Genomic DNA, 21,350 nt, shown 5'->3' with positions numbered 1-21,350 from the left:
GACACTTGCCGGCTTCATTGAATTAAATTGACCAAATGATGAAATGTAAACAAAGAATGTATGATTTAAGAGACCGTTAAGTCTGCATGGAACAGACCTGAACCCAAATCGGAAAATAAAAGCATTTTCATGTGAAATATTTTGTATTAGTTTTTCTCTTCAGTCCGGGATCCGATTTTGTTCCCCGTGATATCTCGAATACTACGATAGATAGTAGTATTTGGAATATCACGGTACTACGATAGATAGATTCTATCGCGTTCTTCGGACGATTAACAATTCTTGATCACATTGATGACATCATTAATCCTTTTCGTTGTTTAAATTGAGCTGAATTTTTAGAAAATCCAAATTGATATTATCGATTATCATTATCAAAGGTTGAAGTATCGATAGGCAAATTGTAGAATAGCGACATACTAACTGACAATGAAAATTTTGTGAAGCGTTACGATGCCTCGCCTCCGAGGCGCACCCATCGCATGAATAGCAGATAAAGGACCAGGGGATATGCCCATGTCAATTGAGACGAATGAATTCACGGAAAAAGGGGAATAAAGACGTTGTGCTCTATGACCTGAATTGTGGAATTCTCAAACTTGAAGCTGAAGCAGGTAGTTTTATGATTGAATGCGACAACAAATCGACTTGAGACCTACTTACGATAATGCGGGTGCCCGTGGCTTCATGCCATTATCACTTGCCCTAAAAGTAAGGAAAAGGTGATAAGTGTGTTTGAATGGAGGAGAATGAATCGATTCAATAAATCATGCCCTCCATTTTTATCAGTATAAAAATTATAAATCGAAATTGACAGAAATAATTTTCAAGTAATTTATGTAGAAATTTTTTTACGTAATTTATTGCAACTTTTAATTAATCTCGCGCAAAACGAGCAAAAGTCAGCATTGATTATAATAAAATTTCGGAAAATTAAAATCCCTTTACTATTATCTTAAGATATACAATAAAATCTACGTTGATCTTACAGAGTTCCGAAGAATAGTTCAATAAAAATTCCGTAAATGCTATTAAAAAAAGTAATTAAATCAAATTAACATGAAAAAAAAATTTTATCAAATATCCATTCACTTCAGGGGAGTATTAATTTTTTTGAAATTGTATTTCTCCAATGTAATTACGCCCAAGGGAGACCAAGTTAGGTTTAAATTATGAAAATCACATGACTCTAGAGAATGAGTATTTTATCCATGACTTTGAGTGAACTCCATTAATAATTATCCAGTTTTGTTAAATTTCTGATTATCTTGAGGGAAGAATTTTGATGAATTATTTAATGCTCATAATTTTTAGCAGGTGTTCACTCAAAGTTATAATTAACATGATCATATTCTATTTTTTAAAATTCGAAATAACGGATTGAAAAAATAAATATTTCCCTGAAGTGAATGGATATTAAACAAAAATCATTTTTTTCTGCCGACTTTTTACCGGACCTTCTGCAATTGTTATTAAATCTTCATTCTCGCTAGCGAATTACAGAATTATCCGTCATTGTTATTGAATATTTCTCTCCCTGCAATGGAAGGTGTTGTAGTAATCCTAATTTTAGGAGAAGGCAGGGTGTAAGTGACCTAGAAAATAAATTTCTCCGTATTTGAAAATGGAAATATGGCTAAAACATTCCAATGTAAAATTGTGATGCATTCTCTGGAGGCGAATGCAACGCGCAAGTAAGGTTGTCTCACATGTGTACAAGAAAGGACTTGCTAAGGATCAATAGGTAACCAGACCCTTCGCCCTTCACGTCTCAAGCTCGTCTTTCTACCCATTCCCCTCGTCCTCCTTTATTCTCTTTAATCTCGACCTGAAATTCCCTTCTCGACGTACACCAACCGCTTGAAAAACGTTTTTATTCTGATGATGCCCTTAAACAACAAGAGTTTTTTGTGCTGAAGATGAAAAAATAAGAGGCCGGAGTAAAAAATATTCAGTAAAAATTACGCACAAGTTCCGTAATTCCTGAGTGTAAACATTGTTGACACTCGGGAATTGTGAACAGAGGTTCGATAAAAATGACGAAGCACTTAATATACCCTTCCCTAGGCAGATTACCGAAATCATTTTACAACCGACGAGTGCTCTAGTACAACAAATGTTATGATAGCATAGGCGATTAACCATAAGAAAAAAGGCGCCAAATACATTGAGTTATACTTTAGACAACCTCCATACCTCTGGTATGAACAATGTAAATTATGCAGAGATTCTATTGTCAGTGTTTATCGTATTAGAGCAAACCTCTATCATCTAGGAGCATCACTACACCGGCAATTGAAAGAATAAATAACCCGGGTGTCTCAGACGGAGAGGAAAATTGTTGAAAAATCACGTAAAAAAATAGTGTTCAGTAAAAAGTACGGAACAATTACGCACTTTTTCAGCGACTTTTCAGGAAAGAGTAGGGAACGTTCAATGAAAAATACGAACCTGTTTCGTTATTTTTACTCAATACTGTTTTGACTGACAGATTACAGAACAGGTACGCAATTTTATAGAATGCATGTGGAGCAGAATCCCACAATTTTGGCCATACTGCCGGAATTTCAAAATACAAAGAAACAAATTGTTAACTCGACTAAGGAGGTCTGTCTCTTCCCCTTCTTATACAACGAACAATTTTGCAAATGGAACAGACTTCAAGTATATAAAAATAATTTGTCAATATTTAAACGAATGTAAGTTAAGAATTCAGTATTAGATCGACAGTGTAAATAAATCTTATGTACCAATTTAAATAATAAAAGAAAGTGTTTAATAAAAAAGTACGGAACCCTTCGGAAAAATTACATAACTCTCGCTGCGCACTATTTACGGTGTGTTCTGCGGTTTGGGTTCACTCGGGGATTTTGGAACTGTCGCGTAATTGTTATTGAACTATTTCTTTCCGTGTAGATTTGATGCTAAAATAATGTATCGCATATCGATATGGAGAGAAATGTTCAATAAAAATTACGTAATATTACGTATTTGTTGTCGAATATTCCGTAATTTTGCTCCGAATCATCTGAGAATAATTACGATACTGTCGGTAAAGGAACAGTGATTTTCGTAATTTTTACTGGTTAATTTTCAAATACGGGTTTCAGCCAATCAGGATACAGCGTATCAAATTTCGCAGGAAATCTCTCCCGCTTTCACGCTCGGCATTTTTAACCCATAGAACTTGACCCTCTGGTTTGTTTACAACGAAGCTATCGGGAAATATCCCATTATTTTCAAGCACTCGAGGTATTACCACGTAATATTTCTCTCCGTGTAGATCACTAATAAGTTTTGAACAGGACAGTGGAACTGAATGTAATTTAGGAGGAAAAAAATTATGAAATTTTGAATCTTATCAAAATCTCAATGTTGTTTGACCCCAAATGTTAATTTTTGATTTTTCCTCATGGTTTTCGAGTGATGCAACTCATAATTTTGGATTATTCACACCGCTAACATGTTCAGTTACACTAAATTACATTTTTGTTTGTAGATTAAAATTCCCATTTTGGAGTTTGCAATTTTTCAGGTATTTATATATTTCTCCGATATATTTCAAGTCCTTTTGCATCGGTGAATTTTCTTTTCCACGTCGTGAATAAAAATGCGACGGGGTAATTTTTTCCAGCGTACAAGACATCTCAACTCCATTTCCCGCACGTGGATACTCGGATTAAGTGAATTTATCAGGCTTCCAGTTCGCTAGCCAAGGTGAAAACGAAACCGAAACAATAAAAAAACGGAGGAACGTCAGCTGTCGCGCGGTCGACAGTGTGGGGTACACGTGCACCCCGTGTGAATGAAGCGGAAAGTACATATTCGTATCAAAGAAAACGAGTTTCTCCGGGGGAAGGAGCCCGTCATTATTTTCCCTTCGAAAATTCAAATTTAGTGCACTTAAAAACAACTGAATTTGTTGGTTTTATTTTCTCGCTCCATATCTAGAAATCTCGCAGAGATAGCGGTTTTGTTCTCCCGACCTTTTTTGTAATCCATAAAATTTCCGACAGAAAATGTTCTATGATTTTTTTTCCTATTCCTATTTGTTAACGAGATAATCAAGAATTAAGAACGACTAAGAAAACGTGCTTTTCGGTTGTGCACTTCAGTATTCAATCAACGTTTTACTAATTTGATATAAAAAATTGATTAAAAAAAAAAAACATTTGTTAATATTCATTTACTTCGTACAATCATACAAAATACGAATTCCTCCCATTTCAATGATAATTTTACATTAAGCCTCGAGGACGATCATCTCTCATTGTTACGTGAATCGACGTGCAATAAATTTATATCGCAACTGTTGTTATGCGTCTTCCATTGGACTTCCTGCGACGCTCGTCATTTCAAATATTCTCGATAATGTACCATCACGCAAAATTTTGAAGAATAACTGGATTGTTGCTGATGTATCTCATTGAAATAACCAATGAAATATAAAAATTTCATGATAAATATTATGCACAATATTTTTTATACTGCAAAAAATGTAATATCTGAATTGTTACGTCACAAGGCTCAGTTAATAAGTGTTTTTACCTATAGCTATAACTCGATAATGTTTTACTATTTTTCGTTGGAATATTTGAGCACAGCTCTTTCATTGTCCTGCAAAAATCACTCGACACCGTTTCGTGACATTTTTCGAAAACATTTCTGGCCAGGGACCAATTTACGATCGTTTTTACTCTGCGCTGGTCTGCACTCAAGAGCGATTTTAATCCTAAACATGTGATGAATTTTCAACAAAGGGCTGCGTCCCTTCTGAATATAAAACTGTATTTCTGTGGTTCGTTCCTTGAGAAAGATTTTCCCTTTCTCTTCAATTTCTGGACAACGGTCGTCTATAACAAAAGGGGTGCCTTCTTCGTGCTAATAAAGTATATTTCATAAAATATTTCGTTGCATTTCAGAATCATTGATTTATTAACGTAGACAAAAATTCCAATAATTATCTTCAAATTGATCACGTTTAATTATTTTCCTTTAAGAAAAGCTCATTTATTTTCTTTTAAATGGAATTAATTATTATGTGTTATATATTATTACTTATCTCCTTCGAATTTACCCCTTTCAAAGTGTCTTTAATGGAACATCCAGTGAGGGCCTTCGTTACGACAATCGCCTTTTTAATAAGAAGAGTTTTTCTAGAGTTATAAGGAGTAGGTCAACTAATCTTCGTCGTCCTGTACTCTCTTCTGATAATTAATAAGCCGCCTTAAACATTTATTTATTGTGTCGTGTCTCTATTCACAAAACTCAACATTGTATATAATATAATGTAAAAATGAGTTTCTGTTTCCTTTTTTCTTGGATTATCAAAAGCAAATTATTTTTGGTACTCTAAACTAAGTGGTGAAGCACACCTTATATACTAGTTTTAAATAAAAAAAATCCCCTCATAATATTACATTTGGAATGTAATAAACATAAGGAGCAAGGAGAAATAAACATAAACATGAGATAATTTAATGTGGTGTAATGAAAAAAAAAACGGAGATGAGAGAGAGGCGCACGCACGCGTTGAGCGAGAGAGCTAGACCGCGGTTTTTTCAGCCCCTGCCCCCAGTTTGTCGCAGCGCGTAGCCCTCGACGGTTGTTCCAATCGTACGGACAAACCGATCAATGAATGTTCATTCATTACTCCGTTGAACGAAACAATAAGTTGGATTTCTTTTTCAAGTTTCGCTGTTTTGATATTCAAAGTGAAAGAGAAAATTATGAAGTGGAATTAAGGTGTTTAAAAATTAGAGGTAATGATTGATTTTGTTTTAACTGCACGTGTGAGGTGAATTATTGATTGGATTGAGGGAAAAATATCGGATATTTTAAAAAAATAATTCCTGAATTTGAAAAAAATCTTTTTCAAATTCTTTTTTTTACTTGAGATTTTTTCAAATTAAACACACACAGATAAATCAGAGTTATTTTTGTTGAATCATTGAATTTTTGTTACGTTAGAAATTTTCAAAATAATTTAAATTTAAAAGAATTGTTATCATCCAGCAACGGAGGGAATTGATAAATATTCCGGTGAATGTAGTAAAGAAATATTTCCTTCTATTTAATTACACATCTAGACTTTTATTAATTTTTTTATATTTCATTGAAAATATTTATATTATTGGTTTTATTTTATTTGAGAATATTCCCAACATGAATAAAACCGATTGTACATCACCTTTGACGAGTCAAAAATTCTCAGGTGTAACTGACCATAAATATTCTAGAAAAAATGTCTAAATACCTGAAAAGATGTAATTTACCAATCTAATTTTTTTAATTGTTTAAAGTGTCCATATTTACATGATTTATTTACACAAATTTAAGATAAGGACTATTTGCTGAGTTTCGGTCTCAGACAAATGTATAACAATCGACAGCTTATTAATGTTAAACACTGATAGTGTAAATAACTCACAATAGGGGTTCCAACATTAAATAAATAGAATTTTAAACAACATTATCAGAAAATTTGAGATATCTCCGTCCTAAGTGAGGAAATTTTCCCCTAAGCTCATCAGGCCTATCTTAATTAACCTCTCAGATATCCGAGATTCAAATTCTTATCAAATAACTTATTCCCCCCTTATCAGAAAACAGACGATAATGGGTTTGAAAAGGTCGTCAAGTGTTATGAATCGGAAATTTCTTCGGCTTTCAATGGAACATCGATAGTTTGGATCTTATTCATTAAAACATCACGTGCCGGCGGAAGTTAAAAGCGGAATAGTCACACTGAGAGAAATAACGCATGAAAATCAAAGAAAAATTTCTTCCAATAGTATCCAAACAATATTTTACCGAATCAATACAAACTCGTTTGCTTCTATTTATTGTCAGCCATTTCGCAAAATTTATTGCCCGTAAATACCGCAGATACCATCAGAAGGGAAAATAAGTCATTTCTTTTTAAAAAATATATTAAATATAACATAAATATACTTAAATATTCAATTCTGTTTGTTTTTCTCTTTTACATCATCTCCTGCCAATAAATAATTAAATATAATATAATAAGAAAAAGAAAAATAAGTTATTTCCTCCTAAAAAATATTTCTGTGCCACTATCCACAAATACTTTTTTGATTTATTCATTTTTTTGCTCAGTGCAGGCTCGCTTGAATTTCAATGGAGATTTTGGTTCATAAATTGTATTACCGGGTTTTTCATGTTAGACATGTCGATGAAGATGCCTGGGTCAAGGGTTAACGCGTGAGATAAGTAGATTCTTCAAGGAGATGTCACGAATTTCCGTTTGAGATGTTCAGGCTTTTCAGCTTCCGAATAGAAGACTTGTCGCGTGAACAGGCCAATTGCTGGACGGCTAGAAAATCGAGCTTTGAAAAAATAAAATAATCACCTAAATGAGGATATTAATTTAAACATTTAAAGTGTTTAATAGTTGAACAAAATAATGTACTATGAGCGATAGCGAACCTTCGGGTTCCAGTATTTTAAAAAAATAAAGAAAATGATAATTTGATGGCTTCTAGAACTCTCAGAATATTTTTCATTCGACGGAGAAAAAAAAATTTAGATAAAAATTGATTAGTGGGCAACACTAAATAACCTCTTTACAAACAAAAAATTAAAGTTGTCGGATAAAAACCTGAAACTCAAAATAATTATTAGGTGAGACAACTACTTAATAAAATATTAAATAAAAAAATTACCTTTTTGAAACAACACAGTTAAATTTATCTCGTCAAATGAATGAACAAAATAATCTCTGTCATATTCAGGTAAATATTTATTCTTTTGAACTTGTTAAATACAGTTTTTTTTTTCAACGAAAAAGTAAAGACTAAATAAATGGACATTTTTAAAAATTTCAAAGGGTCTTCGTTGAATGGAGAAAAGACAGCTCATGGCATTTGCAGTTGTTGCTTAATTGATCTTAATTGCGACTTAGTGTACGTCGACTCGTATTACAACTGAGTCATCACGAAAATTTCAGTGACAGTAAGTTTACGAGGCTCAAGAATTTTATTTGTGTTCCGTTCGGGTGTATAAATCGACACGGAGGATGTTTAACTTCATTGAGACATCACAACGGGCCTTTCATTGTTTACGGTAGATATTCAAACAGGAGTGAATAAAAAAAAATTACTGAGAACATAATCGGAGTTGAATTGAGTTGCCCCGGCCCGGGGGGGTATAAACATTGGATTTGATTTCGGAAATGTTGGTGGCTATTTTAATGGAGCTGGTGGGGAAAAGTGGATAAGTTAAATAGTTCTGAGAAATGAGATTATTTTTGGGGAGAGTTTCTAGTGGTGTAAAAAATTTGATAAATTGTAGTATATTTTGGGAAGTCTGGTATTTGATGAGATCTGTACGAACAAAATTGTAGCTTTTCTTCATTTTCTGAGGATATTTAATTTATTATAGGACGATTGTTATGGGAATTCGAGGAGTACGTTACGCAACAAGTGCGGTACAGGTTTTCTTATGGGTGTGAGGGTTAGAAAAGAAGTGGCAGGGGATTTTTCTAAACACGTGCAGGGAGAGAAATAGTTCGGTAAAAATGACGCGAAATTTCTGTTATTTCCGAGTGAGAATAATAGTACGATAAGAGTTTCAAAGGGTTCAATAAAAGTAGGGAACGTTTCGGGAAATTACGTAACTCGTTGCGCAGTATTGAAGGAGTGTTCCGGAGTTTTTACGGGATTTTTCGTAATTTTTATCGGGTCTGTATTCTCGATTGCGAATTAGAGGAGTTCTACGTAATTTCCACTGAATATTTCTCTCCGCGTGAGTACGAAAATCTATTTTACATGATAATGTGGGGAAAAACCTGCGTTTGCTGCAAGAAGTGATGGAAAATTAATTAGCGGCTTATTAGATTCGAATACTAAGAGATTATTACCGATATCTTTTAATTTTTGGCTATGAAAATTTCAGAATCATTGGATAATAATAAAACCTAAAAACGTATATTTTTTCACATCCATCTAATCTATAGTTTCCGAGAAATTTATAAAAGACATGACTTAACTCATTAAATAGTTAAAAAATAGTTGAAAAATAATAAAAAATTAGAAACACAGTATTTGTAATGCTCAATATTTGCATTCTTACCTCGACCAAGTGATCGTCCTATCTCTATCTAATTTTGTATTTACTCCGATTCAACGACTCGGCAGCACGCAAGAGGGTAGATAAAATCGAGGGGTGGAATGAATCACCGTCGCAATAAAACCGACAGTGGATCGATATCAGAGTTCTCCCCTCACTAAACATTTTTTTTCCTGCTTCATTTTTCCAGAGCACGGGTAAACCAGAAATATCGGACAAAGAAAGTTGTGAAGAAAAAAATCAGCTGTTTGGATGGCAATGAGGTAGTGATGCTGAGGACGATGAAAACGCTGCGATTAGCATGATTAAAACTCATCGCTGGGGAATTGTTCTGTTTCTCCTTATTCTTGAAGCACTGGAGGCTATCACCGTTGTCAACCAGTACTCGGAGGATGATTATGTGCTTGAACATGAAGTCACCTATGACGAGGCACTGGAGAAGGCGAGAGACCTCACTTTCCCCAAAGGTTTTCATAAATTATCAATCAATAAATTACCAATTTAATTTTAATTAAATTCATTCTAGGGATTTTATACAGGCAATGATCAATTAGAATTATTTTATACGTAACTGTTTGTGTCATCTTTTCATTTTTTTAAGGCATCATATAATATAATATTATACCTTTTCCGAAAAAAAATCGTGATATAATAGATATCGATAAATGAATATATTAATATAAATATATATTGAATGTATCATTTAAGTCAATTTAATTACCATTAAAACGTGATATATTTATAAAATAAATTGAATTTATATATTCAATTCAGGTCAATTCCATAATTAAATTTTTATAACTATAATTCACTTTATTGAATACTCCATTTAAAACATAAAATATAGTTTTTATGATTTCTCTGTTTTTGTCTCCTCTGTTAACTTCGCAGGAAATATGGTCCCAGATAACTAACATATCAATCCAACTCGATATATAGGAAAATTGTAGTTTTCGATGGTTTTTGGCAATAATCATACTTCAAATAACATCACACGCGAATTGTTATTTACGTTGCCTTCGTCAGGCTTGTCTATAATTGTTATTATAATATATTTTCTTAATCCGACATGTGCACTCATTCTTTGGCTGCGTAATTTCATTGAACATTAAATTTTCAATTATTTGTGTATAAAAATAATTCCAAACTCCTTTTTCTTTCACCACATACCATAGAATACACGCGTTGATACCTAATCTCTTTGGAAAGAAATCATGTAACGTTATATATAATATATAATATAACATATTATATTGCATATTATACGAATTTTTAATTAAAAAAATTAAGTTTTTATTCACTACTCTCTCACCTTTTCTCTCAGTATTTTTTTATGCTCTAGACTCATTGAATAAATTATGTTGCTGAGAATTAAATGCAACAAATATTACATTTTGTTCTCACCAATGAGAAGTGAAATAAAATGGAATAAATCCGGAGTTATTGAATTGAAACGTTTGTCCTCGTATTACGAGACGAAACAATCGCCAATTAAGGTGTACCCATTCTCCCTGAAAATTTGTGTAATTTATCCATTAATTGGTAACGAGTGACGGTAATTGTGAGATTGGATTATCATTGAGTGTTGATTTTTTTTTATTATTTCCTCAGGTCCGATACCTGGGTGCAGAACCTGCACGAACGAGGAGATGACATACTGCAAGGACGGAAGTGTCATCAGCGATCATTGTTGCTGTGACGGTGGTTACCACAGTGCGTTCTTAATTTTTTAAACTGACTTTTATGAGATTCAGGGAATTGAATCCTCGAGATTTCCGGTGGTTTTATTGTTCAATGCACATGTTACGTCGATAGGGCTGATGGCATATAATTCTGAAAGAGAAAAACATTTTTTTTTTCGCATAAAACATGGCATTTTTTCTCTTTTTATTGAGAATAGTTTTTTTTTCATAAATTTTCCTCCGTTGGAATTATAATTTATTGGGCTTTTTCAACATTTCCGATGACTTTATGGATTTGCTGCATTTATGAAATTCAAGAAAGAATGCAAACATTCAGTAAAAGGTGTGGAACTTGAGTCCGTTTACCGATTACAAAAGTAACTAAGAAAATTTACTTGACGATATCGCTATTTTTCACCTAAACATTTGATAAACATTACGGAAGGTTTCGAGGAACAGTTCCCTAAAATATCGCTCCGGGATTAAGGAAAAGATACGTTATTTTTACTGAATATTTCTCTTCGTATGCACACGGAGAGAAAAGTTTGTGAATTTTTATAATGTGATTCCGATAAAAATTAATGTGCTGTCTTACAATTTCGGCGCAAAGTGCAGGCCTGAGGAAAATTACTAAACCGCATAGTAAAGTTTACAATCAGCCTCGTAAAAATTCAAAGTCTAATGGGCGACGAGGAGGTAGACGCTAAACGGCTGATGCAACAGGTCCCATATCGGCAATAATCGAACATATTTGGCATTCATCGCTAACCAATCACAATGAGTTACCGAAAAATTGCTGTGCAGCACAGTAAAAAATGAAGGAAGACACAGTAAAGTAAACTACTGTAGATCAATTTTTCATTGAAACACAAGTCAGACATGATAGACCTTTTAATTTTATAAAGCTCCATATAATTAATTACAACATTTACGGTATTGATAAGAATTTTTATGTGTGAATAAAACACATCACAGGATTCAAGCATTTTGGTCCTCGATTTTAGTAATCGGCATATTAATTCTTCTAGGACTTTTCTCTCTGTGTATAGATTGAAAAAATTGGAGAAACCAACAATGAGTGAAAATCGTTCATAAGCAGTTCAATTCGAAAGCAAAAAATTGGAATTAAAAAAAATTACTTTCACTGTCGACAAAAATAAGTGATTTCCTCATCCCAAAAATGCAGCCAAAGTGGTTCTTCATAATAAAAAAATTGTAATCCTATTTTGTAGAGAAATTGAAATTTTTGTCTCCGGTCGTATGCTAATGCTACTGCAATTCGACCTTCGAGAATGGGATCGCATGTGAACTCGAGCATGAAATATCCCAATGTAAACGAGAAAAACGTTTTGACATCAAATTACCGAAGAATCAAATGGCCCAATCGATTTTGTGTTGTTTGATAGCAAAAAATGACACCGTTTTACTTCAAGTAGTAGAACAGTCAGTATATTTTTTTTCTATAAAGTGAAATTCACGCGTCAAAGACAATCTATTGTCTACAGTCAATAATACACGTGTTTCAATCAGAAATAGAATGAATTTAGAATAAAATATTGGTAATTGAAATTACTCGAAAATGAGAAATTAGAAGCAAAAAATCGAATATGTTCCTACAAAATTAATTTCTCGATGAGAAAAGTCTTCTCGCAGTAAGGATTTGGAAAAAAATTGATATAAAGAGTTAAGAATAGGTAGTTTATTGAATCAAGTATTTGTTAATAGTTGTTCTGTCATAAATTATAATAACGATCACACAAACACAAGAACGATAACAGAGGGGTCATTCATTAACAAATCAGGTAACACAGTGATTGCCGATTCCATGCGATTTCATAAAAGTTTTTTTGTTAACTTCGTGACTTCAATTGATTCCAAATTAGTGATTGCACATATGGAAAAGAAATTAATTAATTAAGAGATCTCCTGCAATTGTTCATCACATACCACAAATGAGTTGAAAAAAGTATATTGTGCTTTCAGGGATAATTTTCTGACTCATGTGAGTTAGAATCACATAAATTAGAGCACATAAGTAAAATTATAGCACATATGAGTCAGGAAATACTTTTCTTCCGTGTGTACAGGATATTTTAATGCGATTCTGATCGCAATTGTCAGTCCTTAAAGGAATAAAATAACTTCCTTTTTGATAGAATAACTGAATAGGGTTCGTTAGTTTCCAATTACACGATTTCATGCGATGACATCGATTGCAAGTGATAGCAATCGCCCGAAATCGATGCAATCTCGTGATTTCCCAAGATCTCCAACGATTTCAGTCCTAAGTGAGGCAGTGATTTGACAAATGAATCGCCCCTCGACGACAACGTTCAAATATTTGAATTACGATCCTGCGCATTTCACATACATCAGTATTTCCAACAAAAATACATATTTTCTTGAAATCCCAAACTGCGAAGATAAATGCCCTAAAAATGTTAATAACCTGTCAATTCTCATTAGAAATGACAAAAGAGGAAATGCCATTTTTCTTAATTGTTCAATGATCCCCAGTAGAATAATTTTATCGAGAAATATGAGATGACCTTTTGCACTGAAAATTAAATTATCACTTGAAATTATATGCCTCATGGCATATTCGGAACGGATTAATTATTACAAACAAATGGATTTTGGTCGTTGGTTGGGATCCACTTGGTTCCACCAGACGATCATTCATCAATAGTCAACTAAAATACACTGAGAGAAAAATGGAATAAAACGTGTGTTTTTCCATTGTACCAATGTAATAAGTCCTCGACGATATTTGAACCCTTTTAATGAATCACGTGATTAAAATGTGTGCTTCAATTGTTGATGCTGTTGAGGGCTCCATACAGAAACCTCATGATTCGATTACATGGGGGTTCAAATTTATCGTATATTCCTTGGGATTCCCTGAATATTTCATTAGATTGATTTAGTTAATTGGATGGATCACATTCTGTTCATCTGAAAAATTTTTGTAGGCCCCATCAACGGAATCGCGTGCAATTAGATATTTTCAGTGGAATAATGGCTCGATTCAACGTCAATTAATTTTATTCCCTTGATATTACGAATGTTTTTTTTTGTTTTACATCGACTCTCCCTCCGTTTCTCTTCCCCATCTTTACAGTCTACCCAGGTATATCTATTACCACGTGTTTATTTCATTTATACATTTGGAATAATGCCTCATTTAAAAAAAAAATATGCCATTATCTACGCTCCATAGGGAACCCACTGGTAAAATGAAAATTTCAAATGTTGGAGCAAAGGAATTCTATTTTTCATATGAAAGACCATGGATTCAACAAAATATATTCCATTCAACCTACCATATTTTTCTCTCAATTATATTCCATCAGTCTTGTGTGACTTGACATTCATCATTCGTTAACTATTAATTCATATTCATTTACTGATATTCAACTCTACCAGACGGAAAGAAATTTAGAGTAAAAACTGCTATGTTAGCATTGTAGTGGCGGACCCTACTCGGATTTAAAGACCTCCTAAAATTGTCTCCTCTCCATTTTATGGTGTGATTTTTCCATTTTTCTCATTACTCCAGTAAATTATAGTTCTGTACTTTCTCTAAAATATTTTTCAAAATTTTCTATGAATAACCCAGACGGGTACCAGAACATCAGTAATGTTTTGAAATACTCGATTCTGTTTTCTACTTATTACAATAGCTAAATTAAATTCTTCACCTGTGTAGGGCATATGATTTCCTTAATTTTGCATAGCTGATTTTAAAAAATCACTCTACTCAATGGTGATTTTGCTATGCTACACAGTAGTATTGTTGAAAGTATATATTTGTCTTCATTGATTTTAAACTGGTCTCTGTCTATGTCTATATGGTGAACTAAAATGAAAAGTAGGATGTTGATTCGTAAAAAAAAGAATCCCATTTACCCAAATTTAAACTGTTGCATTTTTGAATTTTACTATGTTACATATGAAATTTTCAAATAAATGTCGTATGGCCTTGTAGTGCAACGTTCCATAGCAATTTTTACTGTGGTAGCATTTTATAAACTACGAACAAGTCATTTTCGTGCCTTCGTTAATAGTTAACAAATTTCGTCTGGGATAAATGAATGGTTTTACTAGTGTAGCGAGGTATAAAAACACTAAATGGAAGAAAACAGAAATTCTTTCAATGCATTGAAAAGTTGGCACCACGTCGTGAGTGGGAGAGTGCAATAGCCCGATCTAATAGAATTGCGTTACTGCACGCAGTACCTACGTGCCTAGAATACCTACAACAAAATACCAATCAATAGGGAAGAGTCAGACCTTCGCATCTACTAATGCCAGAGGCCTGCGAAATCTGGCAAAAGTCTTTTTCCAAGAATTTTTAAACCTCTCGGAATCGCTGTGAAATCGTTTGTTAGAATTGAACATATTGGACAGCTACAGCTAGAGGAAAATTGGGGTAAAATGGACCGCGAGGCAAAACCTAAAGAGTGGGATGGGGTAGAATAGTGGTGAATTGTGATTTATTAAAAACAGCAGAGACAAAATCAAAAGAAATTAGGCTACCACTTTTTAGTGTTTAATTTGAAGAGAGTTAGAATTAGAGAGAAAAAAATTTCCGTTTTGATCCAGTGGGGAATCAAACCCGCGTCTCCCAGTATCGAGCCGGGAACTCTTACTGAGTTAGTTACCGAGCATCACAGAATTCATCATTTCAACAGCTTTCCTTCATTTTATATTGATCAAAAGTTCTGATATCGGAAGATCTACTGGAAGAAAATTCGCAAAAAACGAAATTTTAAAAAAGTAAACAATTTTTCAAATTCCCAAAAAATGTCACATAATTGAGAGTTATAGTGATTATTTTTTAACTCCGATTTAATAACGTTTAAATAAAATTACCTTATGATTGAATTCATCCGAAAGCAAATATTCCAAAACATCCGCCATAATGGGACATCGATTCTTATTCTTTTTTCTGACTCTTCGACAAATTACACTAACGAGTATTGCTATTAACTCTATTTTTCAAATCGGTTACGAAGAGACCCCAACAAATTTTTTCAGTAATTATGTACTAAGTGTCATACTTCGACTTATTTTTTTTTTTAATTCAAAAGCTCGATGAACAAATTAAACATTAAATAAAGGCCGTTTATAGCCCTCACCTATACTTGTATTTGAAGGAATAAAAATTATTCAATTCCATTGATTTCCTGGCGCGCAATCGAGAAACAACATTCTGTTACCTGTTCGAACATTCGTGAAAATAGTGAGTCAAAATAACACGAAACAGAACATTCGAACTCACAGAATTATATTGCAACCATTCGAAAGTAAAACTATTGATTATTGGGTCGAAAAACAATCAATATTCGGTCTTTCCTACTGCTCTATTTAGCCCCACCTTCCCTTAAAGCTACTATTGATGACTACATAATCATAGGTGGAAACAAATCAGCCTCTTATCCGAAATTGATAAACCACCGGAAGGACCTCACCTCGTCAATGATATAATATAAGACGTCGTTACAGGTCGATGAACCTTAATTCATCGTGCCCCATTTGTTATATTTAATATCCTCAAGTCAGTAATCCCGGGCTTTCGTCTCCAATGCATGTGGCGGATTAAATACAGAGAATTAAGTTTGTGTCGTCCGGATTAAATTTTCGACATTTTCTGATGAAATTTTTTTCATAAATAGCCCCGATCATTATCTTTAAAAAGTTCCTCAGAATATTTTTGACTTTCCGCCTCAGTCCGGAGATATATTCTTGTCTTTTTAACATGTCGGTAAAGGCGATCTCCATGTTTCTATTTTTTTTAAATCGACCACTCGTCATTTTTTAATGATTTTTTTTTCATCCTAATTTTAATGAATCGAATGGTGGCCTTTCCTGTCACGTGTTACAAGTAAAACGGTTTAGCTAGGCGCCTATGCTTAGTCTCTTTCTCTCTCAAGATCCTCTCCTTCCGAGTGGCGTTAAACGTTCAACGCTATTCCCCCTCCACTGAAGTATTAAACATTCAACACAACCTTCTCCGGAGTCGCCTAAGAAGTTACACTTCAAGAATGAAGTTGACAAAATGAGAGAAAATCGAATTTTTAAAAGTGGGCGGGAGAAGCCAGTTGGGTACGTAACATCATTGGGTGCCGTACTAACTTTCGAGGAGGTAGGGGTAAGGGTATGCGCGCGTATACGTTAAGGGAGTTATACAGAATTTGACAAAAGTATTCGGTCTTATTGGCATTTACATTTTAAAATGTTTATCAAAAATAAATTTTGAGTTGGATTGAATAAGTCGTTGTACAGTTTATATTTATTTTATTCGCGTGATTCCACTTCAGGCCGAAAAACATTTTTATGGGTGAAAATTCGGAAAAATTTGGGATATGGTGTGTATGCCCTGTTTTCTTGGGTCTAAACAAAGTTCGATGAGTGAAATCACTGTTAATGTGAATCATTACGTCCAGGGTCAGGGTATTCCTTTCGTCATTTTGATTGGTTCCTCTGACAAAACGAACGGGAGCGGATGTGTCGTTCCTAGCGTACAAATAAGAAGGATTAGATACATTTATTTAGAAATTTGAATTATTAAAATTACCCCAATTTTCAATAGGTCTGATCCGAATCCACACTTCAGCGGGTGGCTAGCGCCCGGCGTAAAAATTTTTGACATTGCCGTTCTCACCAGACAACCTTAAGGCGACATATGACTTACCATCAGAGTAAAATTTTCGAGTCCATCATTTTCTAGGGCCAAATGGTTATTTTTCGAAAGACGAATTATTACGCCCACAATAAGGATCTGACATAGCGCCTAACAATTTGTATTTTCCAAAATAATCATTTCACCCTACAAAATACTCGAATTAAAATTTTTACTCTGATGGTAACCTACATGACTGCTTAAGGTGTTAGCATAGATTGATCATTCTATGTATAAGTGACGCGATATACATCGCTTTTTATGAATTGCTGATTTTGCTAATGGGAAAAATGAGAAAAAAGCGAATCGACGGTAGTGGACATGCGGTTAGAGTGTTAGTATGTCACACAAATAAGTGAATCATGAATTAGCTATATGAAGTGCTAACTAAAGTGGCAATAATACTCAACCAGCAATCAACCAAAGATAATAAAATTACCAACAATACACGATAGTTTTCAACAACAAAATGTTTTTAAAAAAGTCTAACCGTAACCGTAACCGTAAACCGGGAGGGTATAATTAAGATACCAAGAATACACAATAATTTTCAACTACAACTTCAAGAGTCTGATCATTTATCTGTAAGAAAATTCTCCCAAGTTGGTTTTTCGAATAATTTTCCAACGCTTTATATCTTATTGATTCATATTACATCAACATCGAAATTAATATCGAACCATAAACGAGTAAACATCAGAACATTTTTATATTGCCATTAAATCATATGGATAGATTAAACTTTAAAAAGTAGGTGCTCCAGTTGCGCAGATATAACAAAGTATTTTTATGTATTATTAGATATTTAATGTACCTATAAATCTCTAAAAGGGTGTTAATAAATCTCTGATAAAACAAATGCGAATTCGGAGTCGATTGCCGGCACTGCCGAGTGATAGTCTCATCAAAGAGACGACTTTACTCACGGCGAGGTTTTCCCTCATCCTTCGGTGAATGCGATCCAGGATGTTAGGGGTGAGATGGGAACAAATCAGAAAAACCCGAAAGAATCTAAGAAAAGAAGATCTAATTTCTAAAAAATCGATTTTTTCAATTGAACTGTCTAGAAAGTGGCTTTAGAACAACATAATTTTGAAAATTACTAAAAAAATAATCGTCATAATTTCATTGAAGAACTTATGGGCTCCGATTAATAATTATTATTTTAATCCTCAGGAGCTTTTCCATTTGTCCAACACACGTGTCTCGTTGGGAAAAAAGTCTGCAGATTGATAGCTGGAGACTGTGCTGAGTACGAGCGACTCAGGGAATGCTGTTGCCATTCATACCTAGGCTCTGATTGTGAGTGAAAAAGAAAATCATAATGAGGTTTTCTCTTCGTTCTTAAACAAATATATATATATATATATATATATATATCTGCACGTGGCCCATGTTGATCTAACGTATGCCAAACTAAGGTGCTAAAATTGTTGAAATGGCAAAATATTTCAGAGCAACAAAAATTAATGCATATACCTAGTACCTCAATTAAAATAGCGTACATAAGTAACTACTAAAAAAAGTTGAATCAACGAATCTTTACATGGAAGTTGAAGGGCTTCGAGGAAGACATCCAATATGAGCTATATTTTCAGCTTGCAAGCACAAAGTGCACTTTGACATTTATGTCGATTCTATCGATTTTTTTTTGCAATAATCCAAGAAAAATAAATCTCAAGGTCAAATTGTAAGTTAAAATTTTTCACACAATTTGAAAGGTCACAGATAAGTTTTTTTTTTATTTTCTGATCAACAAGCTGTGCTCGAATGTACACAATGAATAGGTTTCACGTAATTCAAGGATAATTATCTGGAAAAATTATTCATCATTTTTACCTTTTCAAGAGCACAAAGTTAAACCTCACTTTACTTTCCAGTTATTTGATACATCATGAGTTATTCATCTAACCAAGTTGTAAATATTCTATTAGTTCTGGGAGTAGTACTTTTCTTTAACGCTCTTTTTTATTTTTATTTATTTTTGAAAAATTTTCATAACAAACTACAGAAAACTTTTTCTTGGCGCTTTTTTTACCAAAATTTATTGTTGTTTTTTAAGAGTATCTAATATTTTAATATTTATGTGTACAATATTGAATAAACCAATCACGAAAAAACGTTATATTGGAAGAGCCCGCGATCTAATCTCGGTCTAGACTATTTATTCTTTCAGTAAATTTTTTTATAAAATTATATCGAGACTAATCCTGGTGTCCTTCCTAACTAATCCCAAAATCTTATCCAACAATAGGCGTTACAGAATGTCGAAGGCTCTATCAATTTATCGTCTTCTATGTAAAACTATTTTTATACAAAATTTTAGATGAGACTCATTATAAATAAATGACTAATTCACTTTTTTATCATGTTTCCAGGGAAATATCGAGCTGGTGGAGGTGAAGCCATAAAACCCGCAGTCCTTATGGTAGGACTATCCTTGCTGTTCGGATACCTCTGGAAGATCATCTGAAGCATACCATATTTATATTATTCCATATATATTGCATGCTTATAAATAAATAAATTATTTTTACATTACCATGATCCCCAGAAAAATTTCTTCAATTACACCAGAGAGATGAAAAGAATTGCCTGCTGACATGCAATCCATTGTTCCTTCACTTGAAGACAATAAATGCCAGATTTTTCATGTGGGAACCAGTGAATATCGAAGCAATGAGTGCATAACGCGAAAATTATTGTGGATAAATGCAGAAAAAAATGTAAACAAAATTGTTGTATTGGGAGCCGATTATAGCTAACTCCTCACATTTTTTTTAATGGAAGAAGAAAAATATTGAATTGGTGATAAACTATCACCGTGTGGAGGTGATTGGAGTGAGTATTCATTCAAGAATATCAATTCCAAACAGAATAAATAAAAAGTATGGACGAATTATCATTTAACGTGATAAGCAGTGATGATCCATCATTATTTATCGGGTGTTCTTCATTATTTCTTGAATGGGGTAAACATTGTGAGGAAAGTGGATCACTGATTGTGATGGCGAGTGGACGTTCGGAAGACCATTGCTAAAAGATGTTGCATAAATACTTCAAACGGTAATCAATCAAACGGCTTATATTTATTTATATGTTAATTATTCAGTGGTGAAGTGATAAAGCGAGATAAGTTGACTTATTTCTGAGTCTAATTTTTGAGGAATGACTCCGATTCTAAGAGAGATAGCACAATTTTTGTCATAACATTTATTGTAGGATTTGATTCACTCCATCAAAAAGGTTATAATAAAAATTTTTCTACCTTTCCTAGATCTTAAGATATTCATAAAAAACTAGTCAATAGGCAAAAATTCCTTATCTCGGTTTGCCACTTCCCTACTAAATTATCCATAAAGTTGTGGATTCTTCTTTTGATTTCCATTTCATTAAAAATGATCACGTAATAACATTAATTCCATTGTGATTTTTTTGCAACAATTTATGATTTATGATTTATTAATACGTTCCTTTGAAAAGAATAAATAAATTTTTTATTCCATAAATCAAGTCAATTTTTATCTTGGGAAATCTTTATTACCAACTGTCAAGATATCACAAAAAATGTATTCTCTATTGTTGACAATGTATAAATATGAATGAACAAGAAAAAAAAATTTCTCGAGATAAATCGAAGATAAAATGAATAATTTTTGTTCACATATGTGAATTAATATTATCGCCCACGCCTGATAATAAATTATGTAATTAACGTCAAATCGATAGGGTGACTGTCTGCCCCTTGATATTTAAAAATAAGAACAGAGATCATGGGGGAGATCAGCAGGGCCAGTCCTGGGAGATCAACCACGAAATGTCCTAACGGTAGCGCTGGAACTAATTTTGCAGCCGGATTTGTTGGTAAGGTACCGAACATTACGGCTGCAAAG

At 33.3% G+C, this 21,350-nt stretch overlaps 1 protein-coding gene and 1 long non-coding RNA gene across 5 annotated transcripts; one reads left to right on the top strand and one right to left on the bottom strand.

The window, feature by feature from the left end:
- The first annotated feature begins 5,590 nt into the window (after positions 1-5,590).
- Positions 5,591-20,004, top strand: LOC135162825 (uncharacterized). Of its 4 annotated transcripts, none has more exons than XM_064121708.1 (5): positions 5,591-5,762; positions 9,281-9,557; positions 10,702-10,803; positions 18,634-18,759; positions 19,836-20,004. In XM_064121708.1, exons 2-5 carry the CDS (start codon positions 9,392-9,394, stop codon positions 19,928-19,930), a joined length of 489 nt encoding a protein of 162 aa, XP_063977778.1. In that variant the 5' UTR covers positions 5,591-5,762; positions 9,281-9,391; the 3' UTR covers positions 19,931-20,004. The 4 variants fall into 4 exon arrangements, with proteins under 4 accessions (XP_063977778.1, XP_063977779.1, XP_063977782.1 ...); XM_064121709.1 differs by lacking the exon at positions 5,591-5,762 and adding an exon at positions 7,850-7,974; XM_064121712.1 differs by lacking the exon at positions 5,591-5,762 and adding an exon at positions 8,066-8,085.
- On the bottom strand, positions 19,881-20,378 carry LOC135162826 (uncharacterized). The gene is made up of 2 exons (XR_010299021.1): positions 20,000-20,378; positions 19,881-19,926 (listed from the first exon to the last, which is right to left on the bottom strand). It is a non-coding gene; the product is annotated as an uncharacterized LOC135162826 (long non-coding RNA).
- Positions 20,379-21,350: the final 972 nt, after the last annotated feature.

Source organism: Diachasmimorpha longicaudata, chromosome 5, assembly GCF_034640455.1.
Source record: "Diachasmimorpha longicaudata isolate KC_UGA_2023 chromosome 5, iyDiaLong2, whole genome shotgun sequence".
Classification (NCBI taxonomy): Eukaryota; Metazoa; Arthropoda; class Insecta; order Hymenoptera; family Braconidae; genus Diachasmimorpha; species Diachasmimorpha longicaudata.
This window is presented reverse-complemented; position numbering and strand designations above follow the sequence as displayed.

What these genes read in the sequence shown, in the direction of transcription:
- LOC135162825 (XM_064121708.1), top strand. Translation starts at nt 9,392, where the DNA reads ATGATTAAAACTCATCGCTGGGGAATTGTTCTGTTTCTCCTTATTCTT. An exon ending in AGACCTCACTTTCCCCAAAG is followed by an intron (nt 9,558 to 10,701) that starts GTTTTCATAAAT and finishes TTATTTCCTCAG; the next exon opens with GTCCGATACCTGGGTGCAGA. An exon ending in CTGTGACGGTGGTTACCACA is followed by an intron (nt 10,804 to 18,633) that starts GTGCGTTCTTAA and finishes TTTAATCCTCAG; the next exon opens with GAGCTTTTCCATTTGTCCAA.